This window comes from Dama dama, chromosome 22 (genome assembly GCF_033118175.1).
Source record: "Dama dama isolate Ldn47 chromosome 22, ASM3311817v1, whole genome shotgun sequence".
Classification (NCBI taxonomy): Eukaryota; Metazoa; Chordata; class Mammalia; order Artiodactyla; family Cervidae; genus Dama; species Dama dama.
In genome coordinates, this window is record NC_083702.1 from 10,611,758 (window position 1) to 10,632,393 (window position 20,636).

The window sequence follows — 20,636 nt, forward strand, 5'->3', positions numbered from 1 at the left end:
AGGAACCTCCACATTGCCCCAATGCTGCCTGTCAGGGGAGCAGTTGGTCCCACACTGCCGAAGACCAGGACCAAGAGAAGCTGGGTGTCAAGATATGCTGCGTCCCTGGTGAGCTGAGACCAGGTTGCAGGGTTCTGGTCTCTAGGACCCTTCCCATCTTCAGATAAACACTCTGGGCAGCACTGCCTCTGTGACCCTGGACCTGGGCCAAAGAGATCAGGCAGGGACTTGGTGGGCACCTACTATGTGCCACGCACTGGACCTGCTTTCCATACAGGCCCCCATTGAAGCAGCTGTCTCAGCAGTGAGCTCAGACCAATAAGCATTTATACAACTCCTTCCCTGTGCCTGAGAGGCGCTGCAGGGGCCAGAGAGGGGTAAGTGAAGCCGTCCTGGACTTTAAGGAACTTGGAATACTGCCATGGGGAGGGGACGTGACCACTTGGCTGCAGTCCCAGACAGGGCCAGGTAGAGGCCACCAGAAAGCAACACAAACCAAGTATTATAGGGCCAGAAGGGGAGAAGGCCCTGGTCAGTGCATCTCGTGGGAGGCCTCAGGGTGATCTGCACAGAGCAGACCAGAGGGCCACCCCTACCCTAGCCCTTACTAGCTGTGTGATCTTGGGTGAGTGGCTTAACCTCTGTGTCTCAGACTCCCTGTCTGTAAATATTGCCTTTCTCATCAGATTGTCGTGGAGAATAAATGAGGAAAATACCATAAAACATTCAGATCAAGATTTAGCATGTAGTAAATGCTCAAAGAAAGGGCTGGGTATTATCATTGCAGTTTGGTGGTAGGGACAGGTTTTGGTCAGGAGGGAAACGGTATGCAAGAGCTGAGGGGTGGCCTTTCGGGAGACTTGTGTCAGGTGGGGCTGACTTTCCAGCTGTCCCTTGGAAATGAGACTGACTTACCTCCCGCTGTGGCGAGCTGGGGCCCTCTGCAGGGCTCCTGCTCCCCAAATGGCCCTCCTCCAGACCAGTCGTAGCTGAGGATTCTGGTCCGCTTGACACTTTGGTCTTTGGCCACTGGGTGGAGATGCTGGCGGGGCTGGACGGCTGGGCGGAGCTCTGGGGCCACTGCCCGGGGTCGTATTCATTGACTAGGGCAGCTCCTGCCCCTCCTTCAGGCTGGCTTTGTCGGTCTTGCTCCAGCTCCAGGGTACCCTTGGTGCCTGGGAAAGCCTGGCCAGGGCCAACCCAGTGTCTCGCTGGGTCCTTGTGGAGCAACTGGGCCTGCAGGAGCTCCAGGAGGCCTTCCCAGTCCAGCCTCGGAAGACGGGAGGTGAGCGTCGGGGAGCTCACGGGAGGTGAGCAGGTGACCTGCTCCGAGCGGGTCCATGTCCCCTCCCTGGGTACCCCGAGAAGGCTCACCAGGTCCCTCCAGTCAAGCTCAGGTCGCCTCTCGGGGCCGTGCGAGTGTGGGCAGGCTCCCTCAGCGCCCCTGCCCATGGCTGGTGATGTCTCAGGCCTCTGGGATTTCGAGAACTCTCTTGGGCCTGCCCCGGAGTTCTCTGGGGGGCTCACAGGCTGGCGAGGACTGGACAGCTCCTGAAGGCTGCCCCAGCCCCGCTGAGCTGACCCGTGCCGGGGCTCCTCCAAGGTCTCTGACTGCCACCTGTGGCCAGAGAGGCCACCCAGCAGGCTCCAGCTCTCCTCAGACTCCCTGGGAGGGCCCCTCCACATTCCCTCTGGGGCTCTGGCAGCTCCCCGGCTGGACTCCCCAGGTCCTTGCCAGCCTCCCAGGCCTGGGCCCTCCTCCTGGCTGCACCAGCCTCTCTCCAGGCGTCTGTGCGGGGTCCGGGATCCTGGTGGCTCCTCCTGACTCCGCCACCCTCCCAGGGGCTGTCTTGGGCCCGCCTGGCCACGTTCCAGAGGCCTCTGTGTCCGCTGTTCCCTCTCAGGAGTTCTGGCTGACGTCCTCGGGGGCGGCGAGGACCCCTGGAGCCACCGGTCCCCCTCAGGCCGCCTCTCTGGGCTCCTGGGATGAGGGGCTTCTGTGCAGCTACGTCGGGCTGGTTCTGCCTGCTTCGTGGGGGGCTTGGTTACCTGAGGATGAGGTGAGGGGGTGGGTGAGGCTCCAGGCCCCTGGCTGGGTGGGGTCTGTCTAGGAGGACAGGCAGCTGGGGTCCTAGGCAGGCCTCAGGAGAGTTGCAGCAGGCAACTCTCTCCTCAGAGCAGGCTGGATTAAAGCAGGTCAGAGAGTACCCAGGACCCCTGAATTCCCTTCCTGGGGGTGTCAGCCCTTCCCTCTCACCCACCTTCCTCAGTTCCACAAAGAGCTGCTCACTTTCGAATTTCCCCCGCAGCCCCCCGCCCAAGATACTGATTCCAACCTGGGCTCTCAGGGGCCAGAATCTCCACCACCAACACCCCATCCCCTGGGTGGGCCTTGCCGTCTAAGAGCTACTTTAAACACACAAATCCCCACCCTGAAAGAGATAGCCTGTAGAGCTGAACTGACCCATGGGAGGTTTCCCTGAAAACTTCCCAACTTGGTAGATGCCTAATGAAGGAAGAGGGCAGTGTGTAACGGCCATCTTCAAGATGGATGAACTGGGGTCTGCCTCATTTTTGCCGACTCTTTGGGAGAGAGAGGAGCCGGACACCCATGATTGGGACTTTGACCCTTTCATAAAGAACCTCCCTCCCAGAATCCCCACCCAGCATCTGGGGGAGGGGGAGAAGCAATGGCCCACTCCTTGGGGGTAGAGGGGCCCCCCAGCAGGCTGGCCGTGCTCACCTCCCTGCTGAGGGCAGGGCTGGACTGTCTTCGGAGAAGTTGGCTCTGACCTTGGCTGGGCCGCTGCGACCGCCCCTCGTCCCGGGCCTGGAAGGCCCCCGGTGCCTCGGACTTCCTATGAGCAAATGCAGCCGCCCCTCTGAGGGCCCTTGGGTCTGTCCCACTCCCGGTACCCCAGCTCCTCTGTTCCCACCCCCAGTGGCAGATTCAGGGACCCACTGCAAGCTAGACAAAGGGCCCGGAGTGAGGGAGAAGCCTCTCAGGGCCTCAGTTTCCCCTTCTGCAAAATGGGGATAGTAGTTGACACCGCCCTATTCTATCTGCCTCATGGGGCTGCTGTGAAGATGAAGTGAGAAAAGGGGTGAGCAAAAGTAGGGGGCTCCACCCTGGCCTTGACCACCTCCTGTCTCGCTGAGTGCTTCCTTTCTGGCCACGACCCCATGAGTGGCCCACAGCTCACCCACAGACAGTCTCAGCTGGTCCTTGTGGGAATGAAGATTTATTCAGCACCTACTATGTACAGGCACTGTGCACACATGATCTTATGGCAAACATTTATGGAGCATTTCCTGGGTTCCAGGCACTTGTGCTATCTCACCTCATCTCCTGCAAGCCATGCGGTGGCAATCAGAGGTGCATAATGTCATATGCAGCCATGTCCCATTCTTTTTGCCCTCTTCCTGCCCATATGGTAAATTTTGGACTTCTGAGGCCCACCTGTTTTCCCCCTTCTACTAACAGGTTTGCAGCCATCTACTAACAGGTTCCATCCTAGCTGTCAGTAAAAGTGCTCTTAGCAAGATCAGAAGAATGAAATATCCCCTCTTCTCCACAACTCCAGAAAGGCCAACATAAAACCATTCATGCAAATGTCATTTCTAAGACACCCAGACTTTAGGCATTGTCGCCACACCCAACAAAGATAACAAAGATAACACCCCTAAGTCCCTAGTTTCAGCTAGTTGTCTTGCTTAATAGTTGGTAGCCATGGCTATTAATATTTAACGTGACATCTCTGTTGAAGTGTAGGAACACTGAACAGAATCTGGGCACATCTCTCCCCTCCCATATATAAGACCTAACCACTCCACTGGACATTTAGGATATTTATTGCAAGAGGGTTTGAGAGTCAGACTTCATTTAAATTGACAAATGAAACTGTGTCTCTGGTGGCTAAACCACACCAGGAGGAGCCTGGGAAAGATGACAGGTGCTGACCTTGACCAAGCCATCAAAACAGGAAGAGGAATCTCTGCTCAGGTCTGAGCAAGGACCTGTGCTCTGAAGTCTGCCTCTAGTTTGGAGACTAGGCTGAAACTCTATAGAGGTTTGGAGAATAAAACAATTATGGGCTTGGGCTTTGTTCTTGCGTTATGGCTTTTGTCAATGTCATTAGAATCAGATCCATAAACTAATTTGCTGTTGTAGCACTTCTTAGCATGTGACTCACAGGGAACTGAAGTTCCCTACTCTGGAGTGTTTCTGAGCTTGAAGGCTGCCTAATCAGGTTTGATTTTTTAACCCAATTTGAAGTGAGAGAGGTTCCTTGCTCTGTGAGATCTGAACCGTAGAATGAGTTTCTCTTAGCACCAGGAGCCTCTGTGAAGTAAAAACCCCAACGCTGACTAGGTGGGGAGAATGGCAGAAAAGATCCTGTGTGGCTGGCGAGGCAAATGTGTGTTCTCTCCTGAGTGAGGGCATTTTCCATATAAACTTCAGCGTGTTAAGTGAGTATTCCTTCTGAGATGTTCCCCCCATGTGGGATGGAGAGAGGAGTGAAGGGTCAAGAAGATTCTGAGCTTTCGGCCGAGACCCAGCCTTTCTGATGCAGAAGCAACAGTGTCTCCCTGGGCCACCTGTTCCTCAGGGTTGGTGTGGCCGCACCAAGGGCAACAGAGGAAATGCGTTTCCTTTGAAAGCTTGGATGGGCTCTTCCACTTGCAGAGTATATTAAAGGACAACAAGTCTAGCAAATTCTGTGAAGGCTCTGTTTTGAATTTAAGAGACTAGGAAATCCTTATGATTCTAAGACAAGAGATTCCATATTGTAAAGCAACTATACTTCAATTAAAAAAAAAAAAAAAAAGATTCCAAAGGCATTAAGAGGGTAGAAAATGAAGATGTCAAGCCAAAATTCCTAATGCTTTAATGTGATAGCCCTTTAAGGAAAAATTTCCAGGCTCAGTGAGAATGATGCTTAGAGTAGATGCTGGATAAATATTTTGAATGAATAAATGGGAGAAAAGAAATGTATTGCTTTATAGCCACCCGTTCATGAATTTCAGCCTGTCCCTTACAGATACTTAAATAGCTTTTCAAATTTTATCTTCAAAGGACAAATGGTTTCTTACTTGGAAAAAATACCATACAAGAGGGAAAATGTTAATTACTCAGTAGAGTTGTAAAACCTTGGTTAAAAGGTAAATAATCTACTTTAGCAAAACATATATGTTATATATACAACTTTTATATATCAATCACACCTCAGTAAAGCTTTTAAAAAAGATAATCTACTTCAAAGGGAGCAAAACAAAATGAAGAATCTGTGTAAAAACAATTAAATGGTTAATCAAACTATAAACATAGTCCAGACTTCTGCAACAAATCTTTTATCTCTCTAAAAGTTATCACAGTAGGGAAAAAAAAAAGAAAATTCAATTTTGGTTTAAAGACCCTGCTGAGTTACCAGATAAAGTCAAACATATGCTAACTGATATTAGACCAGAAAGAGTTATGGAACTTCCCTGGTGGTCCAGTGGTTAGGACTCTACCCTTCCAATGCAGGGGACTGGGTTTGATCCCTGGTGGGGGAACTAAGATCCCATATGCCATAAGGCATGGCCAAATGATTAAAAATAAGTAAATAATCTTTTTTTTAAAAAAGTCATATTAAAAGGTCAAAGACAAAGGGGGTTTGCAGGGCAGTGAGACTACTCTGTGATACGCTGCTGGTAGACACATATCATTAAACATTTGTCTGAACTCAGAATGTGCATCGCCAGAGTAAACCCTGCTGTGAGCTATGGACTCTGGGAGATAATGTGTCAGTGTAAGCCTATGGATGGTAACAAGTGGACCACCCTGGCGGGGGATGCAGATAGCAGAGGCAGCTCTGTACCTGTGGGAACAGGGTCTACACAGGAAATCTCTGCTCTTTCCACTCAATTGTGTTGTGACCCTTAAAACTTCTCTAGAAAAAAAAAAAAAAAACTAACAAAAAGTGTATTTTACACTGATGCTGGAGCCCACAAAGGTTGTCACCTGGGTAGTAAATGGATAAAACTTTTTGGGAAAGGAAATCTGAAGAAGAGATTAGATTTTTCATGCAGATTCAAATCTAAGAGAAAATGTTGTCTAAGGGACAACAAAGAGAGGAATTGTGGCTGCAAAACATTACCGGCTCCTTACAGTGATAGAAATGTTCTAAAATTAGGTTGTGCTGACGGTTGTACAACTTGGTCTCGGTAAATATGCTGTAATCTATTGACTTCTACACCGAAAGTTTTGAGACTTTCAGACCTACATGTTATTGGTTCTCTTGACCCTAACTGGGGTTGGGTCCCTAACTAATTAATTCCAGCCTTGACCCTTAAAGACTATGAGGCTGGAACTGCTGATGAAAATCTCAGCCGGATCTGGAGGAAATGTTTCTCCTCCCTGAGGTTGTGGAAAAGCAGATGCTCTGCTGGGTCTTAAACACCCAGGTGAATGGAGCCGATGACCAAGGAGATTCGTGTGATGCTTGGACTTCAGGTGCTGTCACCGTGTCCCAGAAAAGGTACAATGAATTTCCAAAAAGTCTGCCATCCTGTGGGTTCTCTTAATTAAGATATATGGCTCTGGCTATATTTTTTTCAATAAATTTATTTTTATTTATTTATTTGGCTGTGCCAAGTCTTGGTTGTGGCATGTGAACTCAGTTGCAGCATGTGGAATCTAGTTCCCTGACCAGGGATCGAACCCAGGCCCCCTGCATTGGGAGCACAGAGTCTTGGCCACTGGACCATCAGGGAAGTCCCCTGGCCATACTTTTAAATTGACATCTCTGTTTTCTGAAATGTATGGGACCCATGAGTTTTGTTTGCCAAGGGAGAAAAAAAAAAACATGGACTCTTTTCTTCTCCCCTCACATAAGGTGGGAAAAATAAATAAATAAACCTGTGACTCTCCAACGAAGAGTTTGACCTCATTTAAATTAATGTGTTAAAGTCCCAATTTTACAGATGAGGAAACTGAGGCTCAAGTAGGTTAAATCACTTTGCCGCATCACAAAGGTTGGGGAATGGCTTTGACCCAGGATTTGAACCCAGCCTGCCTGACCCTCGTCTTTGCTCTTAACTACTAGGCTATGCGCATTATCATTTAATTGTCAAAAACAACTCTTAACATGTGGAAACAGAGAGGTGGAGTGACTTGCCCAAGGTCACACAGCCAGTAAGCGGCAGGCGGAGGGTCTAAACCCTTTCTTCATCTGGAACCTAGGCCTGTGGACTTTCCACCTGACCTGTTGCCAAGCCTCCTCCCCAGCCCACCTGGCCCCCGCCCTGGGCTCACCTGCGCTCTTGCCCGAAGAGGCGCTCCACCTCTGCGCGGCCAGGGCTGCGGGTACGGCCCCTGTTGCTGCCCTGGGGCCCGGGCTCCCTCTGCGCCAGCCTCCTGGCGGGGGGCAGATCGGCCAGCACGGTGTACTCCTCCCTCTCCAAGTTGCGCCTGATCTCCCCTGGGGGTGCCGAGCCCCAGGAGCCCCCCGAGCTGCCCGGAGGAGGTGAGGGTGCCAGGAGAGCTAGGTCACTGGGCGGGTGGCGGGGTGGGGAGGAGGCGCGAGGGGCATCCCGGTGCCCAATGCACACCTGAGGGGGCAGCACTGGGGAGCCACGCAGAGAGTCGGTGGAGGGGGCCAGGCTCTCCATACTCGTCCCAGGGGGGTCCTGGAAGAAGAGGGAGGGCTCGGGGGGCTGGCGTGGAGGGGACGAGAAGGAGGGTGCGTCACGGTGCCCAATGCATACTGGTGTGGGGATGGCAGGAGGCTCATGCAAAGAGTCCATGGAGGGGACCAGGCTCTCTGTGCTGGCTCTGGGGAGATCCGGGAACAAGAGGGAGGGCTCGGGGGCGTGGCGGGGAGGGGAGGAGGCCCGGGGTGCATCGCGGTACCCGATGCACACGGGTGGGGGGAACTGAGGAGGGTCATGCTGAGGGGACTGGTTCTCAGCATCCAATGTGTCCGGGAGGAAGGGGAAGGGGTCAAACTGGGTGTGGCGGGGAGGTGAAGAAGCCCGGGGGGCATCCCGGTGTCCAATGCATACAGCTGGGGGCATATAGGGGGGATCATGGTGGGGCAATTCACTCTCAGATGCATGGAGGTCTGGGAAGAAGGGGAAAGGGTCATGCTGTAAATAGCGAGGAGGCGAGGAGGCCCTAGGGGCGTCCCGGTGCCCAATGCATACAGCACACGGAGGCTGGGGGGGCTCGGAAAAGGTCTGGGGTGCACCATGGGGAGTGGGGTGCAGAGGCGAGGATGTCCTGGAGGCACCGTGGTGGCCTGGGTTATGGGAGGTGGCAGTGGCCCGGAACGGTGAGTTGTGCTGGATGGGTCCAGAGGAGGACTGGTGTGAGTCCCGCTGAGCTGGTCTAGCAGGAGATGAGGTCTGAAGCCAGTCGCTCTGGGTTGGCCGGAGGGCAATGGATGCCCAGGGAACCTCACTTTGCTTGGAGCGAGATGGGGAGGAGGTTCGGGGGCCATCGCTCTGCGTTGGCCGGAGGGGAAAGGAGGCCCATGGGATATCTTTGTTAGTACGGTGGGGAGAGGTGTTCCGGGGATTGTTCCACTGAGAGGAGCGATGGGGAGAGGATGCTCTGGGATTGTCTTGTTGGGTGCAGCCCTGACAGGTGCTTACGGGGTTTTCCCGCCGTGACGAAGAGGATTTGGGATTGTCCTGTTGGGTACAAGAGGTTTTAGGGTTGTCCCTTTGGGCAGAAGAGCTTCTAGGTGTGTTCTGTGGAACACAAGTTCTGGGGTTACCCCGCTGGGGAGTACAAGTTGAAACAGGAGCTTGAGGGTTGTCCTGTTGGGTGTAAGAGGCTCTGGAGGTGTCTTGTTGGGGGGCTCTCGGGGGAGAGGAAACCCGAGGATTATTTCGTTGGGTGGATGAGGTTCTGGGGCTGTCTCGTGGGACAACTCTTGAAGGAGAGGTTGCTCTGAGGGTGTCCCGCTGTGTGGAAGAAGTCTTGGAGGCGTCCTGTTGGGCGGATGAGGTTCTGAGGTTGTCTCGTGGGGCAGCTCTTGAGGGGGAGGTTGCTCTGGGGATGTTCCGCTGGGTGGAAGAGGTCTTGGAGGCATCCTGCTGGGCGGACGAGGTTCTGAGGTTGTCTCGTGGGGCAGCTCTTGAGGGGGAGGTTGCTCTGGGGGCGTCCCACTGTGTGGAAGAGGTCTTGGGGGCATCCTGTTGGGTGGATGAGGTTCTGGGGCTGTCTCGTGGGACAACTCTTGAAGGAGAGGTTGCTCTGGGGGTGTCCCGCTGTGTGGAAGAAGTCTTGGAGGCATCCTGTTGGGCGGACAAGGTTCTGAGGTTGTCTCGTGGGGCAGCTCTAGAGGGGGAGGTTGCTCTGGGGGCGTCCCACTGTGTGGAAGAGGTCTTTGGGGCATCCTCTTGGGTGGACGAGGTTCTGGGGCTGTCTCGTGGGGCAACTCTTGAAGGAGAAGTTGCTCTGGGGGTGTTCCGCTGTGTGGAAGAGGTCTTGGGGGCATCCTGTTGAGTAGATGAGGTTCCAGCATTGTCCCATTGGGTGATTCGCGGGGGAGAGAAGGCTCGGGAGGTCCCGCGTTGTGGGGAAGCAGCCTGGACAGCGTTCCTTGGGGCAGAGCGATGGACAGAGGAAGCCTGGGAGGTGGCACTTCGAGGACCGCTCTGTGGTGTCGCGGGGGAGGCCGGAGTTGGCACAGACCCGGACCGCTCCAAGGAGAAGTACCCGCTTTCTCCCCGGAGCTTGGCCCAGTGCTGTCCGGCGCTTCGGTTCCCACCTCCGGAGCCTAGAGAGAGGAGGCAGCTTCAAGGCAAGTGGAGAGGTGCAGGCGGCTCACACAGCCTACCTTTCCTGGTCCCCTGGGACGGATGACTGGGGCAGACCCCATACCATCTCCTTGGAGGTCCTCACACACCTCTGCCCCTAGGAGCAAGCAGACTGCAGGAGGGCTTAGGTACCCCCTCAGGCTGAAGTCAGGAGTTTGAAATTGAAAACCAGGCAGACTCGGTCAAAGTGGGGTGGGTGGTAGAGTCAAAGGTCACATAGTGACCTTCAGAAAAGAAGCACTTTTCAACAGCAGTTTTGAAAACCGCCTCTGTGAGCCCAGAGAGGAAGAGCTGGATCTCATAGCAGCTACCTGCAACTTTCCATTTCTGTTCTACTTCCTGCAATTGGATTCCCAGAACTCCCTCCCTCCCTTCCAGTGAGACTCCTGTGTGATAGCTCTAGAAATTTCCTTTTATGAACCAGCAGCAATGGCCTCACCTGGGGGGGTTGCTAGAAATGCAGGCTCTCAGCACACCCACACCCCCACTGGGCACACTGCATCAGAATCCACGTTTTAATAAGATTCCCAGGCCATCTGCACGCACGCCACAGTTGAAGAAGCCTTGATCTAAGGGATTCGCGTAACTTCCCTATTCAGTGAGGGATACCCTCACGACCCCCATCCCCACGAAGGGGCAGCATGATGGTGGTGTCACGCTCCGCCCTTCTCAGTCCCTTGGTCCCAAGCATGTGGTAGCCACCAGCCCCGTGCACGTACGTCCCTGGGTTGGTGCTTCAGAAGAGAAGTAAAGGCTATTGTGGTCTATCTTGACGGGGCCATGACTGCCTTCATTAAAGGCCATGCTTCAGAGTCCCTCTTTTCTGGGAAGTTCCCTTGTGGCCCAGTGGCTGGGATTTACTGCCTTGGCCCAGGGTTCAGTCTCTGGTGGGGGAACCGAGATCCCACAAGCCGCATGGCTTGGCCAAAAAACAAAAAAGGAATCCCTCTTCTCCTACTTTGAAACTTCCGCCTCCTCCAAGCTCTCTGAGCTGGTATCACTGAACCCTGAGTCTCTAGTACCCTTCAGGGGACTGGAACCACGCACAGAATGGCACTTAAAGTTTTCATCATTGGGAATTCCCTGGTGGCCCTGTGGTTGGGACTCAGCATTTTCACTGCCAAGGCCCGGGTTCCACCCTTGGTTGGGGAACTAGGATCCCGGAAGCAGGCATAGCACTGCCCCCAAGGAGAAAATTTTTTGCCTGTTATTGCCTGATGAACTGATGTCCCATGACATTCCAAATCTGCCAGCTCCTCTCATCTACGTCTTCCCACCTCCCCGCTCTCAGCCTCCCTCCTGTCTCACCTGGATGGTTACAATAGCCCTCCAACACGTACACTCCGGGCACAAGGTCATCATCTACCCAGGGAGATCCTTTTGAAAAGCAAACCTAGCTAGACCACCCCAGCTTACAAGGAAACTGAGAGCTATCTCAGATGGGAGAAAGTTCACAAGACATGATGATTAAATGCAATGTGGGATTCTGGATTGGGTCCTGCAACAGAAAAGAGACATTTGTGGGGGGAAAGGTGAATTCAAAGAAAGTCTGTAGTGGGAATTCCCTGGCGGTCCAGTGGCTAAGACTCCACACTCCCAATGCAGAGGGCCCAGGTTCAATCCTTGGTCAGGGAACTAAATCCCACGTGCTGTAGCTAAGAGTTCACAAGTCTCAACTAAAAGATTCCGCATGCGGCAACTAAGACCCAGAACAGTCAAACACATAAACATTAAAAACAACAAAGACAGTCTGTAGTTTAGTTAACAGTATTGTTACCAGTGTTAATTTCTTAATTTTGATAATTGGGCTATAATTATGTAAGATGTCAACATTGGAAGAACCCGAGTGAAGGGTATAATTGAAACTCTCTATACGATCTTTGCAACTATTCTAAAAGATTTAAAAACAAGCACACAAACCACTTTTGGAGCTCCCAACTGCACTTGGAATAAAACCCAGGCATTTCCCATGGCCAGCAAGGCTCTGCCCGCCCCCGCTGGCCTCTGAGGTCCCTGTGGGCAGGGGCCTCGCCTTCTCACTCACAGCTGTGTCTCCTGTGCCTAGCACACCATAAGTGAGCAGTAATGTTGCACCACCACCTTCCAGCTCTGAGCTCTGCCTCGTCCTGGAGTCTTCCCGCCCCGGGAGCCTGGGTGCTGGCTGAGATAGCATTTCCCGCCCCTCCCGGAGGCTCACAGCTGGTTCAGCACCCCTGCCCCATTTCCTTCCCTTTCCCCTGATCAGCGCATCCTTTGAGCCTGGCCCAACCAGGATCTGACTTCACTCCTGCAGCCCCTTTATGAGCACACGGGGCAGACTTTGCAGATGCTCAGGGCATCTGTGTTCTGTCCCTCAGCCAGCCAGGCTCAGCACAGCCTGCTCCATCCAGTGTTTGCCAACTGGGAGGAGCCCTAGGGGTATGTCAAAGTGTTGCCAGCATCTCGCACCTGGCTGATTCCTCCAGGTGGTGGCCTCCTGCTGCAATTTGGGAGCGTGCCACCGGGTGGCAGAGGTGACTGCCTTTGATCAAGCCGGTCACATAGTGAGGGTTCCCCCCCACCCCACTACCCTATGTTTAAGAGCAAGAAAGCAGATGTCTAGTACAAAATCCTACCACGATCAGGCCGTTCACACTGGGGAGGCACTTCTTCCCACACGCCCTCTCCCCAGGGGCTGAGAGGGCAGGGCAGTGGGGGTGGGGTGCTGACAAGATCTGATGAATGTTTTTAAAAGATGGCTCAGCTGCTGGAGGAAGAATGGACTGAAGGGGCCTGGCAAAACCGGAGACTGAAGGAGGCTCCGGCAATAACCCCTAGTTTGATCAGGGAGCCGTGGCAGAGACGGCAAAAAGGAGACATATTTTTGGGTGTTTTTTGGAGGTGCTGACCAGAACTGCTGCTGACTGGACATAAAGCGTAAGGAGGGACTTCTGTGGTGGTCCAGTGGCTAAGACTCTGAGCTCCCAGTGCAGGGGGCGAGTTCGATCCCTGATCAGGGAACTAGGTCCCATATGCCGTAACTGAAGGATCCTGCGTGCTGCAGTGAAGACTGAAGATCCTCTGTGCTGCAAGACCCACATAGCCAAATAAATAAATAATTTTTAAAAACAGACCTCATGACAGTTTACCTCTAAGCCGTCCATGAAAAGTGTTAGTCACTCAGTCACATCCAACTCTTTGCGACCTCATGGACTTTAGCCTACCACGCTCCTCTGTCCAGGGAATTCTCCAGGCAAGAATACTGGAGTGGGTAGCCATTCCCTTCTCCAGGGAATCTTCCCAACCCAGGGATCAAACCTGGGTCTCCTGCATTGCAGGCAGATTCTTTACTGTCTGAGCCACCAAGGAACCCCTCCACGTGTACCTCCTAAGAGTGAGGACGATCTGCTTCTGTTATCACACTCAGGAAGTAAAGCATGGATACAATACACACAGTCCACATTCAAACTGCCCCGCTATCCCAATAATGTCTCTCATAGCTCTTTATTTTCCTATTCTGGATCCAAGCCCGGATACACATGGCATTTTGCTTCCCTGACTCTGTAGCCTCTTTTATTCAAGAACAGCTCCCCAGTCCTTTTTGGACTTTCATGAAGAGTCCTGTCAGTTACTTTGCAGAATATCCCTCAGTTTGGGTTTGTCTGATGTTCTGTTGGGATTAGAGACAGGTGATGGATTTTTGTTTAAGCAGACAAATTGGGAAAAGATGCTGTGTCCTCCCCTCTGCACCACGTGGGGGCACCCAGCCAGTTTGCCCCATGCTAGGATGCTGACAGACCACTTGGTTAAGCTGTGTCTGCCAGATCTCCTCATCCTAAGGGCGCCTTTTCCCTCTGTAATCAATGTGTAATCTAAGGGGTGACACTTTGATGCCATGTGAATATCCTGTTCCCTGACAACCCTCCATGCAGGAATTTAGCATCAGCCAGTGATTTGTGCCTGAACCAGTTATTACTATGGTGGCTGCGATAGTCTCTTTAACTGGTTTCTCATCCAGCAGCCTCACCCTGCATCCTTTGCATCCTTGCCCTAGTGAAACTCTTTTAAGGCTCAGAACCAATGACATCACTCCCCTTCTCAAAAACCTTCCGTGGCTCCCTACTACTTAAAGGAGAAAGTCCAGGGATTTTTCTGGTGATCCAATGGTTAAGAATCTGCCTTGCAATGCAGGAGATGTGAGATCGATCCCTGCTCAGGCAACTGATACCCCACATGCTTTGGAGTAACTAAGCTTGCATGCTGCAACTCCTGAAGCTGCTTGCCACAACTAGAGAGTCCATGCACGACAATGAAAGATCCTGCATGACAACACGACGAAGCACCCAGGTGCTGCAACTAAGACCCGACACAGTCAGATAAATAAAAAAGAAAGAAAAAATAAAGAAGGACATAGAGACACTTTAAAAAAAAGAGAGAGAGAGGAAAGTCCAAACCCCTTGGCTCAACTCAAGACCCTTCATGGTTTGGCCCAACTATACACCCCCCTCTTTGCTGAAGCTGTAAATACTAGGATTCTCCCTCATCACACTCCTAGCCTGTACTCAGCAGTTTCCTCAACTAGAGCACCATGTTCAGAAGGCATTCCTCTGAGTCCTTTCCGGGCTGGAATGAAGCTCTTTCTGCCCTGCCTCCGTCCCTGCAGCTGTTTCTGTTCTTCCTGTGTCCTGGGTTTCTGTTCGTCATCTCCTGTCTGTTTGCATTACTGAATGATGAGCTTTCTGGGACAGGGACCATGTCTATCTCCCCCTGAACACCCAAGGTGTCTAGCATAAGGTATTACACACAGTTAGTGCTCATGTGTTTGATGTCTGAATGCTACAGAGGCCATGGGAAGCCCAGACTGCCCCGTGGGGTTAGGACATGGATGCCCCATCTCACATCTCCAAATCCTCTGAAGGATGCTGAAGACACAGGCCCAGAGGCAACACAGTGCAGTAGTGATGGAGGGCCCAGCATCCTGGGTTCACATACCAGCAAGATGCTGACCAGTGTCACAAGCATCAGTGGACTCGGCCTGACCAGCGTCTTTTGTTTTTCTCTGGAAACATCACCTTAATTTCCTCTGGGCCATCTCCTCTCCCAGACTCTCAGAGGTTTGCACAGGGGGCTGATCCCATCCCTGGTCACCAGTTTGGGCACAAGAACCATGCTGGGTCCCAGGGAGACCCCTTCCTGGGACCGCAGCTATATCTATAGGGAAGATTGTACCCTTTTACTGTGGGAGTTGAAAATTAGGTAGGCTACAGCCTGCCACTGCTGCTGCTCAGCATGTCATCATCAGGGAAGGATCTGGCTGAGAATGAAGCCAACAAAGTAAGCAGAGCAGAGACCAGATTTCTGATGCTGTCTGAACACCTGGATCCAGCCAAACCTGAAGTCATTCCCCTAGACTTTCACTCAGTCAGTTTCTGTCACTTGCAACCTGAAGATCCTGACTCACCAGTTGTGAGATGATGTATTTAAAGCAAGTTGCAGGGCACATTATGTCTGCTCCATAAGTATATGGGAACTGTTACTGTTATTCATCCAAGCTGTCAAAATAAGATGTAACCAGGGGCCCATGTGACCAGAAACCTGGCCATCTGGCTCCCAGTTCCCAGGACATCACCACACCTGTGGTCACAAGGACCAAGCTGGCCTGGCAGAAGGTACTTACCCTCCTTTTTCTGGCCTGCAGTGTCTCCTCCTCCCACAGGGGACTGGGTGAGGAGAGGAGGAGCCTTGCGGGCAGTGTCAGCCCTTGGCACCTCCTGCGACTTCCGTGGGATCATCACGGTGAAGTTGTCCCCACTGGGGGCCTCCTCCCGTCTCTCAACAGTGTCCCAGTCCTGCCAGAGAAGGGGAGGAGAAAGTCTGTTTGGAGAGCAAAAAGAGAGAGCCCAGGGCCAGCACTCCCTGCGTGAGATGGGTAGATGGAAGGGAAAGAAACTGACACTGAAAGAGCACCTGCTGCATACTCAGGACTGCGCTGGGATCTTCAACCGACCCTGTGCAGCAGGTACGTCCACTGGCGCTAAGACTTTGCCCAAAGTCACACAGCTGGGAAATGGTTTATATGGGAGGAGACTCGTACCCAGGGCAGTTGGACTCCATGTGATAGGAGGGCCTTGGTATAGGGGCCCCACCCCAGAGACATTCCAGAGTCCCCAGAGAAGTAGGTGTGTTCAAAATCTAGCCCCACCACTTCCCAGATGTATGGCTTCAAGTAATACGATTCTCTTCTCTGAGACTCAGATTTCCTGCCCCAAGTCAGGGCCATGCAAGTCTCTACCTCAGAGTGGGGTGGTAAGACTTCCCAAGACACTGCCCACAGGCTGGGATGTTTTATTCTGAATCTTATCACTTTCCCTTAGGTTCTCATGGATAGTTTGCCTCTTGTGGCCCAGGACAGACCTTTGAGGGTTGACTGTCCCAGGAAGCTCCTCTGAGTCTCCTCTTTTCCTGGCTAAATCGCACCCCGAACCCCCGCCCTTGCCAGGCCCCCCAGCCTGCTCCCTTTCCTCTGATCCTCGGAGATCTATGCCAGGGCTGGTTATGGGGCTGAGCAGTGTGTGACCAGGGCAGAGCCTTGGACCAGTCTCACTCTTGCTCTGGGCACCACACCCAACATCCCAGCCTCTGTGAACTGAGAGATTTTGGCAGCCAGAGCCCTTTGGTGATTCACCGGGAGCAGAAATGCCAACTTCCATCTTGTCATAGCCAGACCTTCAGCCGCCCTGGACTGGCCCTGCAGAGTCCCCGCCCCTCCATGGGCAGCCCAATATGCTGGCTAAGTCTACAGAGGACCTGGGCTCCCTTCCGGGTGTGAGACGCTCAGCCCTGTCTGGAGGTTTGGGCGGGATGCCAGGGATGGCCCGGGGCTGACACCTGCTCTTGCCCTGGCCTCCCGCCCCCATCTCACCACCAATGATGAGTCGCTGGTATCATCAGGGGCTTCGCAGTCAGGGCTGGCGCTGGGGCCAGAGTCAGGGCTCTCGTTGAAGCTGCCACACGGGGAGGAGGCCAGGCCCTCCAGGTAGGGAGCTGCCTCAGGTTCCCGGCTCCTGGAGGCAGCTGTGAAGCCCTCTGCCAGAAGCCCTGCAGGCGGGCCCCTGGGAGAGGAGACAGACTCATGACTTTTTCCCTCAAAGTAATAGGAATTAAGGAGTAACACCCCACCACCGCTCAGGTACACACACAGCCCATGTTTGGGAGGAGGAGGGAGTTAACACCAACAGCTGTCTGTGCTCCGCCCTTCACAGGGCCTATCTCGTTTAGCTCCAAAAGTCTCCCTTTTAAGTGAGTGCAATGATTCCCATTTTACAGATGAAGAAACTGAGGCTCACAGAAGTCAAGGGACTGGACAAGGTCACAGAGCTAGGAAAAGGCAGAAAAGCATTGTGACTCAGGGCTGTGGCCCCAGCCCCAACCATGTCCCTGGAGAAGAAGAGAGAACCCCAAGCTCGGTAAGACTAAGAAGGCAGATTAGTGCTGGGCTAATGGGGGGTTTTGAGAGGTAGCAGGCGCCAGGGGCAGTGACAGGGCCACCAGTCAGGATGCCAGGGAGGGGGCTGTAAAGAAAGCCTTGCTTTAAAGAAGCCAGTAGGTTAGAGCTGGCTTTATCCCCAGTGAGTGACCCACAGATCATCCTGTGAGATAGAAAAGGGTGACGACCCTTAAAAGAGGCCTGTGATCAACTAAGTTTGAGATATATTACATATTTCTCCTACCTTCCCCACCCAAAAGCACAACGCATGCTAGCAAACTAAAATCTCTAAGCCCTGCAAAAAAAAGATATTCAAATTTGTTTATCCCAGACTTTCTGAAACGTTTGAATTCAGAGCTGTTTTGTTTTTAAATAATGCCTACCCAAGAGGAACACAGAGTCCCAAAACAATGCTGATGTGATTCAGTAACTCTTTAAAAAAAAAAAAACAGGGAAACTGAGGTATAAAAAGAGGCCAAAACTTGCTTTTAAGTTCCCACAGCCCATCGGGGAGGGAACTAAAGCTAGACCTCAGGTTTCTAGACTCTCAGCCATGCCCTCCAAGGCACGATGGCCCCAAAGAGGGACTTCAGTCCAACTGAGGCCCCAGAGTGGAGAAGGCCCGGAGCAGTGCATGGTCAGGTAGGTGTGTGATAACAAGTGCCCCTGGGTGCGAGACTGTTTAATCTTTTAAAGCAAAGGGAACCAGGAAATGTGAGCAGACCCTGGGCCATGCCCATGCAGGGTGGGTACACGGCTGCTCCATCCCCCAAGTAAGGGCCCATGGAACATGCCCACTGCTCCTGTGCCCAGGCCAGGTGGACAGACCATGTGACCCACGCCAGCAGCCATCACAGGCAGAGGCTGCCATCAGGAAGGGGCGTGGGGTGGGATGGGTGAGGGCATCCTACCCCAGGAAACCCTCCTCAGGCCCCAGGGTCCTACCCACCTCTCAGGCTCTGGCCCACGGCCTGGACCCACCACAGACTGGCAGCTGGAGGTCGGGGTGCTGAGCGGGTCCTCAGGGGCGGGCCGGCAGCGGGGCAGGTCGCAGTAGGGCACCTCAGCGCCCGCAGGCCTTCCAGGCTCCTAAGACGGAGTTGGAGAGGAGGCAGCTCACGGCCCACGTGGGGGCTCCCCTCCCCCTGAGCAGCCCCTCCCCCCACCAGGCGGTGTGGAAGTCTCCAGACAGCTCCTCGGGGATCTCCGCTTCTCAAGGAGAGCTGTCCATCAGACTGGAAGCGCCCCTGGGGACCCAAGCTGGGGACTGGCAGAGGTACAGGGTGTGTGCATGCGCACACGTGTATAGGTGTGTGTTCGTGTAAATTCCTGCGGTGTGTGCAAGGATTCGCATGTGCACATGTGTGTGCGTGGCTGGTGGGTACGTTAGTGCGTCTGTTTGCAGAGTGCATATACGTTTGTTTATATGTGTTTATAAATACATGCATCAACATACCCACTCAATTTGTGTACACAAGCAAGCCTGTGTGTGTTGGTACACATGTGTGAGTGTGTGCCTGAGGATGTGAAGCGCACAAAAGGATCCCAAAGGGTCTTCTGTCACCAAGAGACATGGATGAGGACTGCAGGGGAGGGGGAGGATCAAGTTGGCAGGGAGAATGTAGGAAAATGTCTAAGGGAGGAAGAGATGGAAAGGAGACCTTGGAGAAAAAGAAAGATACGCCCTCCAAAAGGAGAGTCTGGGGCTCCAGGGCTGGAAGGTCAAGGTCCCAGGGATGGGGGCGGGGCCCCTGAGCCGACTGCCGGCTCCTCGCTGCCTCCAGCCTTGAGCAGGGCCACACCTGCGAAGGCAGGTGCTGGGCTCACCCGGGGGGAACGGCTGCTCACCTCTGGGACGGCCCCCCCCCCCATTTTTCCCCATCTCCTGGGGTGGCAGGGCCCTCCCTCGGTAGGGGGGACAGCGGCCGCGGCACTCTGCACCCCGCCTCCTCTCAGGTTACCTGGGCAGCGGGCTCCGGGAGTGGCGGCTGTCGGCTGTCAGCACCTTCGTCCCCGGGGGGCTCCGGCTCAGGCCCCCGCGCTGCCGCCCTCCCAGGCCCCGACTCTGGGCCGTGGCAGCAGCGGCCGAGGCAGCGGAAACCTTAGAGGGCCCGGCTATGGGAGCAGGGGCCCCTCATTACTGTTTCATAAGCCGGGGCCCAGCCAAGAACAATGCAGGACATCAAACCGCAGGAACCCGATCCTTGCGGCTCACCTGAGATCGGGCCGGGCAGGGGGCCTGGGCACGGGCTCCCTGGGGACCCTGGAGCCCAGAACCAGGGCGGAGGCCACAGCCTGGCCGCAGCCCCAGGGTGGGCACAGAGTCTCCGGGTTCCAGGGAGGCCACCCCTCGGCGACCTGGGCAGTGCCAAGGAGTGGGCTGGAGTGTCTGCCGAGCCAAGCTGAGCCAGAGAACGTCCGGCTGGCTTCAGTTTCACCCCCTGCCCCGGAGCCAGATTCTGATCAGCACCCCGTGGCGGGAGGTGTCAGAACTGCAGCCCAGCCTGGCGCCTTGGCTGCCCTGGGGACCTTGCCACGTGAATGAAGAGGGAGCGGCTCTCAGGGAATCGTCAAGGGGTCCCAGCCCACCTGGGGCCACCAGGACCCCCAGTTTGTCATGGTGCCTGCTCCCTTTTACCTCCAGCCCCATCACTACCCTTCACCAGCACGAGTAGGCCCAGCAGCTAGTCCCCAGCTCTGATTTCCTGTCTGGCGGGTCATCGCGGGCTCTGGCCTCAGACAGCCAGCAGGCCCAATCCTGGCGCCTCCACTTCCCAGCTGAGTGACCTCGGCCTAGTGACTTTCCTCTCTGAGCCTGGTTTGCTCATCTATAAAGTGGAGGTAATTAATGGACCCACCTCCTAGGGGTGTTATGAGAATTAAATCAGTTAATCTGTGTAAAAGGCTTATAACAAAAAAAAAAAAAGGCTTATAACACTGCCTGATCTGTACATATTAAATATCATAAACAATGTAAAAACATTCAATGGAATTTTACTAGTGTTAAATCAATGATATGTTAAATACACTTAAGAATAGATGCATTGAAAAGGAATGTGTGGAGTCTGACATACAGTAAGACCCTCCCACTTAGCCCCTCCCCCCTCCATCCAGAACCTGGCCATGACCTGGTCAAGACTGTGTGATTTCCAGGGATAAGACCTCCCACACCTCTCAACCTGGGAGACTCAGCTGAAGCAGAGCAGAGATGCATCCAGAGCCTAGGAGCCTAGGGGAGCTGAAGTAAGCTTCTGGGAAAGGGATGCTCTGGCACCAGGGGCCATTTCTGCATTTCCTTTAAAAAAAAAAAAAATCTCTATTTTATTTTAATGTATCTATTTTTGGCCATGCCCCATGGCAT

At 53.6% G+C, this 20,636-nt stretch overlaps 1 protein-coding gene and 1 non-coding gene across 2 annotated transcripts in view; both read right to left on the minus strand.

The window, feature by feature from the left end:
* TRIOBP (TRIO and F-actin binding protein) overlaps positions 1–20,636 on the minus strand; it is a 58,599-nt gene that overhangs the window by 33,815 nt on the left and 4,148 nt on the right. The window contains exons 3-8 of the mRNA XM_061124587.1: positions 18,225–18,364; positions 16,712–16,901; positions 15,467–15,638; positions 7,298–9,770; positions 2,744–2,858; positions 922–2,049 (exon numbers count right to left, since the gene is read on the minus strand). Of these exons, the coding sequence (XP_060980570.1) occupies positions 922–2,049; positions 2,744–2,858; positions 7,298–9,770; positions 15,467–15,638; positions 16,712–16,901; positions 18,225–18,364 (4,218 nt within the window). The remainder of the gene's footprint in view (positions 1–921; positions 2,050–2,743; positions 2,859–7,297; positions 9,771–15,466; positions 15,639–16,711; positions 16,902–18,224; positions 18,365–20,636) is intronic.
* TRNAG-CCC (transfer RNA glycine (anticodon CCC)) lies at positions 6,684–6,756 on the minus strand. Its single transcript has one exon. It is a non-coding gene; the product is annotated as a tRNA-Gly (tRNA).